This window comes from Helianthus annuus, chromosome 14 (assembly GCF_002127325.2).
Source record: "Helianthus annuus cultivar XRQ/B chromosome 14, HanXRQr2.0-SUNRISE, whole genome shotgun sequence".
Taxonomy (NCBI): domain Eukaryota; kingdom Viridiplantae; phylum Streptophyta; class Magnoliopsida; order Asterales; family Asteraceae; genus Helianthus; species Helianthus annuus.
This window is the reverse complement of record NC_035446.2, coordinates 145,533,750-145,545,102: the sequence shown is the minus strand read 5'-3', so window position 1 is coordinate 145,545,102 and position 11,353 is coordinate 145,533,750. Positions and strand designations below refer to the sequence as shown.

General features: G+C 35.8%; 2 protein-coding genes across 3 annotated transcripts; both read right to left on the bottom strand.

Annotated features, from left to right (window-relative positions):
- Positions 1-2,153: 2,153 nt before the first annotated feature.
- LOC110904187 (probable nucleolar protein 5-2) lies at positions 2,154-5,238 on the bottom strand. The gene is made up of 9 exons (XM_022150021.2): positions 5,122-5,238; positions 4,885-4,986; positions 4,754-4,795; positions 4,256-4,435; positions 4,005-4,169; positions 3,717-3,917; positions 3,127-3,624; positions 2,917-3,048; positions 2,154-2,759 (listed from the first exon to the last, which is right to left on the bottom strand). The coding sequence occupies exons 2-9, from the start codon at positions 4,960-4,962 to the stop codon at positions 2,403-2,405; spliced, it is 1,653 nt and encodes a 550-aa protein (XP_022005713.1). The 5' UTR covers positions 4,963-4,986; positions 5,122-5,238; the 3' UTR covers positions 2,154-2,402.
- Positions 5,239-8,480: 3,242 nt separating this feature from the next.
- On the bottom strand, positions 8,481-11,353 carry LOC110904188 (flagellar radial spoke protein 5). 2 transcript variants are annotated; one of them, XM_022150022.2, is made up of 9 exons: positions 10,960-11,353; positions 10,190-10,274; positions 9,905-10,021; positions 9,714-9,778; positions 9,548-9,636; positions 9,376-9,455; positions 9,188-9,299; positions 8,951-9,070; positions 8,481-8,826 (listed from the first exon to the last, which is right to left on the bottom strand). In XM_022150022.2, the coding sequence occupies exons 1-9, from the start codon at positions 11,297-11,299 to the stop codon at positions 8,641-8,643; spliced, it is 1,194 nt and encodes a 397-aa protein (XP_022005714.1). In that variant the 5' UTR covers positions 11,300-11,353; the 3' UTR covers positions 8,481-8,640. The 2 variants fall into 2 exon arrangements, with proteins under 2 accessions (XP_022005714.1, XP_022005715.1); XM_022150023.2 differs by lacking the exon at positions 10,960-11,353 and adding an exon at positions 10,408-10,782.

The following is an 11,353-nucleotide window of genomic DNA, read 5'->3' as shown; positions in this document are numbered from 1 at the left end:
AAATGGGCTATAGTTCGTGGGCTTTCTTTGTTTTAAAATGGGCTATAGTTATGTGCCCACTTATAAATTAGTGAGTAGTGACCCAATTTGGCGCTTCTTTCACCATTGCTTCAAAACATAGTTGTTAAAAGTCCTCGCCTCTTGTGTCTAGACTTATGTTCTAGACGAGGCGAGGCGATTGTGCCTTAAGTCAAGGCGGTTGTGCTTTAATTATCCAGATGCAGATTCCAGCTAGATTGCTAGATTTCGGTCAAATTTTCTCAATTCCGATAAGATTTCAGCTAGATTATTACTTTTATCCGATGAGGGACTCAAAAATCAATAAACAAATCAATCGTATTATAATTTAGTTTGATATAGTTTTACAATCATTGTAAGCGTTATGAAAAGAGTTATGAGATAAAGTTAGGGTAAATTATGATTTTAGCCCTGTGGTTATATCACTTTTACCCTTTTAGCCCAAAATGGAATCTTTTAACATTTGATCCCCCAACGTCTTTTTTTCTAACCATTTTGGCCCCCAACGTATTTTTTTCTAACCCTTTTGGCCCCTAAAAATAAATGGATGGGGTTAGTGTTAGGGGTCAGAAGGGTTAAAAAAAAAGACGTTGGGGACTCAGATGCTAAAAGATTTCTTTTTTGACTAAAAATGGTAAAAGTGACATAACCAAATAGGCCAAAATCGTAATATATTCGATAAAGTTATTAAGTGACTATAAAAGATGTGTAAATTGTGAGATAAAATTTAAATGAGAGAATAGTATACAACGAGTTTTTTTCTTTAAATATTACTAGGTTAGAAGCCCGTGTATTACACATTTACACGGGTTGAATAAATGTAATTTTATATGTTAAATAATAAAAAGTTATATCTTTATAAACCATGTATATTGTACGTGATAAATAAATGTAATTTTATATATCAAATAATAAAAAAATTATATCTTTAAAAACTATGTGTATTACACATATTTCTTTAAAAATCATGTGTATTACACATATTAAATATATGTAATTTTGTATATTAAATACTAAAAACGTCGCATCTTTAAAAAAACATGTGTATAGTCGGGTTGAAAAATCTACCAAATAATAAAAAAAAATTATATCCTAAATAAATGTAATTTTGTATATTAAATACTAAAAAAGTCGTATCTTTAAAAAAACCCGTGTATAGTCGGGTTGAAAAATCTACCAAAAAAAATTATATCCTTAAAAACCCGTGTAAAAAAGTTATGTTTTTAATAAATTAGGATAACATTTAATATTAATTTATTATTTATATATTTAATATAAGATAAGTAGATAAGAGATGTATTTGTTTTAAAAATATATTAAATTAACAATTTAGATTTGAGGATAATATTTTATTAAAGTATGATAAGATTTAATATTAATTTATTATTTATTTTAGTTAATATAAGAAAAATATAGATTTGAGGATACCTTCAATGAATGACACGTATTATAGTAGTTAGATTAGATTAGATTTATAATAGATGTGTTAAATGTTAAATACAAAACCATTTTTTTAAATAGACTATCACGAAAATCATATAAGAAATTATATGTACTGTGAATGTGAAGATATAGGGTATGTTCGGCAAAAGTAACTAGTGGCTGAAAGCTGGTAGCTGGTATTTGGCAGAGTAACTGGAACTTTTAATAAAATGACCAAAATGGGCATAACTAAAAATCTAAAAAGTTTTAGCATTAAAAAGTTCATTATCCTTAGAGGTTAAATTAGTCATTTTTTCCCTAAAAGCGTGTAGCTCCTTCTAATCGCTACTAGTAAAAGCGTTCAACCAAAAGCTTCAAGCTTCTAAACTAAAAGCTTCAGATTGCTTCAACCAAACAATAATTTTTATTGAGTATGAGTTTTTTATTAAAAGTTTAAAGTTAGAAGCTTATAAAAGCCCTCAATGACCATGCCAAACATACCCATAGAGAAAGAAAAACAGTGATGGAGTTACCTAATCACTTTGTATATCACATTTAAAGAAATTATGTCACATTTTTAAAAGTTCAATTATGTCACATTTTTAAATGGGAACATATACGGTAAGAAAAAACTTTACTTTTTTATATTGTTTGGACTATATAGTAAGAAGTAAAAACCATAGTAATTGAAAAAAAATGAATAAAAATCAAACGAACCAAAAACCATAATTTAAATTTTAATTATCGAATCGAAGAACATCCAGTTATGTCCATAAAACATAAAACAGAAATCAACATTAAGAACCAAAGGCACTTCACTTCCTACAAACACATGAAAAATGTGTCCACTTGTTCCCAATTGCACCTTTCTGAAATCCCAAAATTAACCCTGCCACAATAGGGGTGATAACATACCCAAAATTTTTCAACTCTTATATTTAAAACTAAACCCTACATTTTGATTACTCTTCTGTTTTCTTCTTTTTCTTGTCTTTCTTCTTCTTCGGTTTTTCAGTTTCCGCTTCATCTTCATCATCAGCTTCTGCATGCTTTCTCTTCTTTTTCTTCTTCTTCTCAACATTCTCCTCTTCATTCTGCTGCTCTTCGGTAGTTTCTTCAGCAGCTGCGTGTTTCTTTTTCTTTTTGTCTATCTTTTTACCCTCTTCTGGTTTTTCTTCTTCTTCATCAGCAACGGTTTTCTTCTTCTTCTTCTTTTTATCTTTCTTTCCCTCGTCAGATGGTGCCATCTCTACGTCTTTCTCAGCCTCTGCTTCTGCTTCTATCCGTCCAAGAACAGAGTCCGCTGCTGCATTGTAAGTCTGCAAAACATTACAGCATCAGATTAGTACAATATAAAGTCGACGTTTGAACCAAAATTCGCATGTTTGATGTGTATGCAACATTAATATTTTAAAGAGGGGTAATTTCATATAATATTTTAAGTTTGTAAGGGTATATATGAAATTAAAAATGCACCTTTGCAGGGGTGATCATTGCTCCATCTTTCTTGAAATCTTTGTTGTAAGCCTCAATCTTCGGTTTGCCTTTAGTTGATCCAGCAGAACGCCCAAGTTCCCGCCCTTCAAGATTTCTTAATCTTGCTTCAAGCTACATTTATTATTAATTAAAAAGTCAACATTTTTGCAAAACAAAAAATTCCCATAATACAAACAATATCCAAAATACCTTTAGCCGGTTCTCCACTCCCATAGAATTATCTTGATTATCTCCAAGAGCATCATATCGAATAGCTAATGCAGTTTTAGCAGCAAGAGAACGAGAAATCTTTCCTTTGTGTTTCGGTGCCGCTTGACCGATTAAACTTGCATGATAGATAAGCCCGTATTTAGGGGTTGCATGTTTTGTCTTCAAAGCCCTGAAAAGAGCCTTTTCAGCACCAAGAATCTGAACGGTACTCCCGGGCTGTTTCGCAAGGTTCAACAAGCTACCACCATGAGCAATAAGACGGGCACCAACAAGCTCCCCGACAATTGCAGTGAGATTCGGGGCAATTGTGTTCATCCTGCTTTTTAAATAATCATACAGTTGTGCTCTGTACTCAGAAAGCGACAACACTTGGTCGCAAAGATCCTTAATATTCACTAAATCAAGTTCGCTAACTTCAGTTCCCATGGAAACAACAGCAGCCTCTTTTAGTTCTGTCTCAATCTCTTCTGATAAAATCTGTTTTAACGATTAAACGCTGGTCTTAGCAATGGGAAAATCTTTGTGTGAAAAGAGCAACAAGGTGGAGAAATAATAAAATATATGCGTACCTCAGAAAAATCAAGCTTTGCAGCATTTGTGCGGTAACCCATGAGCTTAACTGCTTTAGCATAAAGAATGTTGTCTTGAACAATCTTAGCAAGCTCGGGAAAATGCCAACCGTACCATTCACGAACCCTCATTGCATACGTGTTAAGCTCTTTATCGAGATCATCTAACAACCCGATAGCTTGAATAATCATAGTGTCAACCTGTTACAATCATATTCGTAAACAAACTTTTCAAATTCATATTCATCTTACCATCATCATATTATTAACGAATGAAAAAAAGGTTACCTTATCTGGGCTGAACTTAAGCTTATATCTAGACAAACTATGAGACAAACCCAAGCTCATCGGCGCTAGATCTTGCGCACCTAAACCGGTAATGAGTTCTGTCAATTGACTTCTTACTCCCCTCATAAGCTCCATGACAGCTGTGTTGTGAACACAGTCTATTTGCTGGATAATAGCGCTTTGATATTAAAATTAAAATCCAATTACATTGCAAAGAACTTACAAACATTCAAACCGCAAGTACAACGTACCAGTTTTTCCTTGATAGCATTTCCAAGCTTGGAGTCAGCAACAGCCAACGACTCACCGTCACAATGAGCACGCAAGAACTTACGCAAACCTTTGCTGGGCTTGCTTTCAACCAACAGGGTTGCGGCTGACAGCGCTTCAGATGTGTTCTCGAATTTCGAGAAAGCTTTTAGCTTTACAACCTGTAGTTGAGTTCATAAATACATGTTTTTTTGTCAAAACTCTAAAAAGCCAACCAGTGTTCACAACCAAGCATATGTGAAATGAAACATATGAAAAAAATTCAAAGATCATTACTTAATTCTTCTCACAAATCATAGATTTATTTTATACAATCATAATCTGTTAATCAAAAATCTACTCAGTTGATACAAATTGTGAACTTGAAAATTAGTTCAAATGAAACAACAAAAACACAGCAATAAAATATATATTTTGAAAAAAAAAATAAACTAGAAATTGAAAAACAAAATGAAGTATATGATAGTGATGAAAAAGACCTGTCTGGCTGTGTCGGCAGATGAGAACTCCTTCCACAAATCCTGTAAACAAAAGATCAGTACAATCAGAAACATATAATATACATACATAAACATGAATGTAAACAATCGTATGATATGTATGTACTTACATCGACTTTGGAAAGCTTTCCTTCATCGAGTACTTTGAAAAGGGCAAAACCCGCTGGGGTTTCAAAAAGCACTAACATTCTTGTGACTTCTTTCAATTACTCCTGAAAAAGAATGTAAATTAGTGGTTTTTTTTTTCTGACTTTGTTGGTAATAACAAGAAGATTAATGTTGCAAGAAGGAAGAGGTGGAGGAGGATGAAGTGAAGGGAAAATAATGAACCCTAGAAAGAGTTATACCACTGAAGAGTAAAGAGTTGCTGCCGCAATGAAGGAGGGTGATGAAGAATTAGGGTTTAGGGTTTACAGAAAGAGGCAGCGACTATATGGGTATTGGATATAAATAATATGCCTTTATTTATTTATTTTTATAAAAAAATTATATATCCACTCAAGGGCAAATGGTATGGGTGCTAGTGGTGCATAAAAAAGGGAACCCGGGAAAAAAACCTGGAATCGGGTTTTAACTTATGAGAGCTCGTACTCAAGCTCGGCTCGATTCGAGTTTTGTTTTCAAAGCTTGAGCTTGGCTCGTTGGTATTTTCTCAAACTCGAGCTTGGCTCAGGTTTGGCTCGATTATTATCTATTAATTGACATGAAGTTTTGTGTTATTAATTTTAATTTTTCTATATAAAAAAGGAGTTGGAAACCAATAAAAAACCAAAAAAAATGCATAAAAACACACAACTAGGTATTCCTATACTTGCACCGGCTTTTCCAATACCCTTACAGAAAAAACCGAAAAAATGCATAAAAACACACAACTACGAAATTGGGTATTCCTATACTTGCACCGGCTTTTCCAATACCATTACAGGTAGGGGTGCAAACGAGCCGAGCCCGAGCTTGATCAGGCTTGAGCTCGATTAACTTATGAGATCTCGGGCTCGAGCTCGGCTCGATTCGAGCTTTGTTTTCAAAGCTCGAGCTCGGCTCGTTGGTATTTTCTCAAGCTCAAGCTCGGCTCGTTTATTATCTATTAATTGATATATGAAATAAAAATAATATAAATAATAGACTTTTTAGGCTCGCGAGCTCGATAAGTGAAACTCGGACTCGGACTCGTTTACTAAATAACCTTATTTAGGTTCGGGGTCGGCTTGTAAACAAGTTTAAATAAGCTCGGCTCGACTAAGGCTCGACGGGCCTAACGAGCTTCACATGTGAGGCTTGAGCTCGGGCTCGATAAACAAACGAGCTTTATTTTAGGCTCAACCTCGGCTCGGCCCGGCTCGTTTCGAGCTTTTTCTCGAGCTGATCTCGAGTAGCTTGTGAGCTGCTCGGCTCGTTTGCACCCCTACTTACAGGGTATTACAAAACCCGAACCCTACCCAAACCCAAGTACACCAGGTATGGTTTTCCCAGCCAATATCTAGACCTAAACTTAAACCCGATATAGGTATTGCCAATACCCGATAATACTCGTATCCGGGTATATACTCGTACCATGTATGTACCTGAACCCGGGTATTCAAAAAACCTGATTATGTGCACCTCTAATGGGTATGTAATTAGGAAGGATGGAGGAGGGTTTGGTGTTGGGTTGTTCACGAGTCGAGTTGAACCGAGCTAATCTTTGCTCGTGTTTGGCTTAGTTACAAACCCAACCTAGCCGGTCAGCTCGTTTATAACTGAGCTAAAAAATGCTAATGAGCGAGCATTTTTCGACTGCGCATGTTTCCAAGAGAGCGGCGAGTGATTTTGACAACCATAAATTTGGGATGTTTCTGTTGTCGAATGACGACTAAGGTCCGACTGTCCGAGGATGACACTAAGCCTAAAGTCCAACTATCCGAGGATGGGGCTCAGGTTTAGGCCAGTGAGCTGTTGAGCATACTGCAAAGAATAATTGCCGTATAGCGGCGTAGGTGATGGTGGGAGATGACTGAGGACGAATGACTAATGAGAGAAAGAATTCAAGACTCTTGCTTCATGACTTAGGGTTTTACTATTAAACTTAATGTTAAACGTTTTATTGGGCTAGTAAGTATAAATATAGTTGTATATTTGCATATATTGGGCCAAACCCAATAGAGTGGTATGTATAAAAGTATAAATATAATTGTATTTTGTGTGTACATATATAATATTACATGTATATACATAATAAATTAATAAAAATGAATTTGATTAGTGATGCCGATTTTGTGGCCTATGTAGAGAATGGAGGTGTTCAGGCGGTAATTGCAGATAGGGGTGGTGATGGGTGATGGTGGCTTACTAGATTTTGACAAAAATAGTTGCATACTAAGTTAGGGTAGAGTCAAGACCATGACAATCTATTACAACCTAATGAATTGACGTACTTCAAATGGTTGTCATATGAAGGCAAACTCAGCCAAATGTCGAAAGATAAAAGATTTTAGTAGAGGGTGCTTGGCCAAACTCTGACTTGGCCATGACAATTATTCCCCTAGCGTCGCTTTAGACGAGGCATACCGAATATTCACATTACATGACTTTAATTCGAATCAATAAGGAACGTATAAATTCTCATTGAGGAGGGCATTCAATATATTTTCAATTGCCTCACGTTAAACACATCCAAGATCCTCTCATGAAACATTAATTATTCAACAATGACAAGACCAACCTTGGTCATAGAGATAACCCCTCTCTGTGACAAGACTAACATGTGTTGGTTTCTTAACATATACTTTGTAAAGAAGTTGGCCCGAGTCTTGTTCTGATATCCACACTTTTGTTATTTAAGTTCAAGTTTCTCCTTTTTCGTTCAGTTTCACCCTAAATCAATTAGCTTACAACTTACTATTTTACAATCATCTTTACCTTGAATTTACATTTTTTAGAAACAATTATTTTCTGTAATTTATCTTATATATAGCATATAAAATACACATTGATGTAATCATGTAAAACTAATTAAAATTACATAATTAAAAATATTTATTTGATATGTTCTAAATGAAACCAAAACTAAATAAACTATGCTTGCATTATTTTTCGTTTGCACGTAAGTTGTAAATTCTTTGGAATTGGTTGCTGAAATTATCTACTAGTTCAAGTTAAACTATTATATTTTACCCTCATAGCTTTCATAAACGCCCATACACAATTAATACCAAACAAAATTTTAAAGAACCATGTGAACAGTGAATTGTATAAGTGTTTGCATATATGATATACTTACAACACAGCCAATAAGAATTCATTAACGCCATCCTATTGGCAAAACCACCCCGTGCTCCGTGTTGTGAACGGCGTTGTGTTTAGGGCTTGAGGATTCCACCGACGTGAGGGTTAATGTGTGGGTGAGATGGAGGATCTTAATTGGTGGGTGTAGTTTAGGTTTGTTTTGATTGGTTGATGGTTATTATCTTTTTAAACTTTTTTATTCTCTTCCACGCCACTTTCCCACCCCATGCTTTTTTCTCCACGCCCTTCCTTCAAACCCCTCCACACAATGTAGTCTCATAGCCTCCATCCGGGGGTGTTCGTCCCCACGTCTTTCCCTTAGTTAACGGTCTATTGGATATGCTCTTATGTATCATAGCTTTGTGGTTTTCATCATTCTCTACTTATAGATGTACTTGAAATTAGTTTTCCATGTATATATCACGAAAGCGGCTAAATAGCATGACCTAAAAAAACAATTAAACCAACATGTTTATATTTTCTTGTATCCATGGGCATACCGTAGCTCGAATCACAATATAACAGTATTGAGTGTATCTATTGCATTCTTTACACCCTTATGGGGGCTATAATATGACCATATCCTCCCCCTTTAAACTAAATTATGCACGCCTGTATTCATCTCCGCAGTCACCAATCATTCTCATCAGATCTTTTCCTTTGCTTATGACTTCTTGAATCCTCTTTACATCTTCTTCATCAAGTGTAAGTGAGAATATAGCACTAGTGTCTTTAATATGCTCTGATAACCCAAGTCTAACCCCCACCATTGACCCTGCCACAGTCGGCTGCAATCCCAATAAATATGTTATGTTAACGGGATGACCCATACCAAAAACTATTGGGTTTGCCCATTACTTCATCAGACCCGCCCGTTTTTACATATGTACAAATTGGGATGAGTGAGTTTACCTGATCTAGTATGTACTTAACAGCAACGGTTGGAATCGAGACTCCATGTTTTAACGCTACCTGATTTAGGGTTTTAAGCAAAGCTTGGAAGAGACTCCATCCACCCCATGCATCTACCATCTGGCATATGTATTACAGGTGAGTTGCTTGCTTACACTTGATTTAACTTGTTCTTGATGTGCAAGTTATTTCTTGAAAAAAATTTCTATTTTTCGATTGTGATAAAGTGTAACATACCCTTTTGTACTTCTGAAGCGAAGGAGTATTGAGCGGAGGTCCAGCAAAGGGGATCGACAAGTTGGTATCTAAGAATTTCTCAGATAATAATCCTCCCATTACCGTTCCATACCTGCACCACAAACAGAACATTAATCTATGCTCCACAATATTAAGTATAACGATTCCTTGTTAAAAGATAACATTACGTTATAAGTTTTACTCCGGTGAGTTGGCAGAGTTCCGCCATCCTTTGTTGAGGTCGCATGTCTACAAGTGAATGTTGAACCTAATGACAATAACAAACACACAGTAAGACCGCTTATATTTGGATTTTCTAACAAGATATAGATATGAAATCGTATTAAATTAATTTATTACCTGATTGCTTACAACTGGAATACCATTTTCCAATATAATCTGTAACCTCTCGGTATCAAAGTTGGTCAAAGCTACTGTCTTGATCTTACCTGCAAACCAGAAGATGAAGTAAATCAATCTTCTCAAGAATTTAATTATAACAGAAAGAAAGTAATAAAGATCAAACCTTCTTCTTTTAAATCTGTAAGGTGTTTAAGGGCATCAAGATAACCTTTATTGGCGTAATCCCACCTGGTTTGCAAGGAAAAATAAATTTGTTTTTAACACATTAAAGTATTTAAAAAAAATTATACACCACTGCCGCTTGTCAATATTTTCGCAAAGAAATAAAAGAGAATGCAATCAATAATTCAATACCAATGAAATTGAAGCATATCCAAAGAAGCAACATCCATTCTCTTTCGTGAAATATCAATGTTTTGCCTAACGTAGCTGCTTGTCATTTTAACCGGTGGTGGGACCCACTTGGTAAGACTGCATTTCAGAGCAAGAACACACATTTAGATAACAAATCCCGACAACCGCTTGCCACCATAGCCGTGCCTAGTTTCCCAACAAGTTAACCGAGCGTTTAATTTGTGTCTTCCGTGTGAGCAAACAATGAAACCTAGTTACAATATTAGGTATACGCATATAACTAACCCCTTGACTTTTTCTAAAAGCTCAGGTGAACGTTCTCTGCGGACACGATTAATGAATAAACCATAGAGATCTTCTGCAGGTCCATCTGCAAAACCAAAACGGATGACCAGTAAAATATGATAGCGATTATAAAAACAAGTAGAATACGATCAAATTAAGTAATAAACATGAAGTCATGAACAACAACTTGTTAACTATATAACTTGTTGGGGCATTACATATATCAGCCATATCAAACGAGGTCAAGCCAGCATCAGCATAGCTAAGCATGGCATCAACCGCATTATCCCTATCAATCTTGCCCCATCCACCACTAGTCTGCCACATCCCGTTAATCACACCGCAAATTTCTAACGAATCTTTCCCATTCTTAACAACTGACACTTTCTTATCTTCTGTCAACACACAATTAACCGCTCCAGACACATAGTTTCTCGTTCCAATTCCTCTGACCGAATTAAATTTAATTGGATTCAAGGTGAAGTGAGTGAACGAGCGGTTTAACAACTCAGTCATTTCATCAAACAGTTGGTGTGCTATGAAAAAAACAACTCATATACACTATCTCTATTATTCTCATCACAGACTCAACCAATTAGATAAACATTTGGCTTTTTTTATTCACGAAATTCATTGATCCACATGCTGCCACGTGTACTGTGTACTGTGTACAGCAAAATTTACTCAAATATCAATTAAATTCATTAGCCTATGCAAACAAAATTAAGCAAGGGTTTCATATAAAGTGAGATAGAATTAGTAAATATTACAGTGATCAGCCATGTCAAAGGTAGTTAAACCAGCATCGGCGTACTTTAGCATAGCCTCAACGGCATCATCACGGTCAATTCTGCCCCAACCGCCACTGGTCTGCCACATTCCGTTAAGTACTCTGCAAATCTCGAGGGAATCATTGCCGTTTTTAACGGTGGTTACTAGCTGTTGACGGTTTTCAGATGCGACTCCGGTGGCCTCACACCGGATTTGACGCCTCCTGGCTCCGGTTACGGTACGGCGAGAATCTAAAGTTCTCCGAGCCTGAGGTTTGGGGTGGTTAGGGCTGGTGAGGTTGCAGTTGTAGAGAGTACGGGTTAAAGTGGCTGAAGCCATTTTTTTTTCTGTTTGGATGAATAATTTGATAGGGAGAAGATAACGTTAACTTGG

Excerpts from the sequence above, each read along its gene's own strand:
- LOC110904187 (XM_022150021.2), bottom strand. The coding sequence starts at position 4,962 with ATGTTAGTGCTTTTTGAAACCCCAGCGGGTTTTGCCCTTTTCAAAGTA. Across the intron at positions 4,796-4,884 it reads GAAAGCTTTCCAAAGTCGAT|GATTTGTGGAAGGAGTTCTC; the intron begins GTAAGTACATAC and ends TTTTGTTTACAG. Across the intron at positions 3,625-3,716 it reads CAAAGCTTGATTTTTCTGAG|ATTTTATCAGAAGAGATTGA; the intron begins GTACGCATATAT and ends TCGTTAAAACAG.
- LOC110904188 (XM_022150022.2), bottom strand. The coding sequence starts at position 11,299 with ATGGCTTCAGCCACTTTAACCCGTACTCTCTACAACTGCAACCTCACC. Across the intron at positions 10,275-10,959 it reads CTTTGACATGGCTGATCACT|ATGGACCTGCAGAAGATCTC; the intron begins GTAATATTTACT and ends TTGGTTTTGCAG. Across the intron at positions 8,827-8,950 it reads TTAAGTACATACTAGATCAG|CCGACTGTGGCAGGGTCAAT; the intron begins GTAAACTCACTC and ends TTGGGATTGCAG.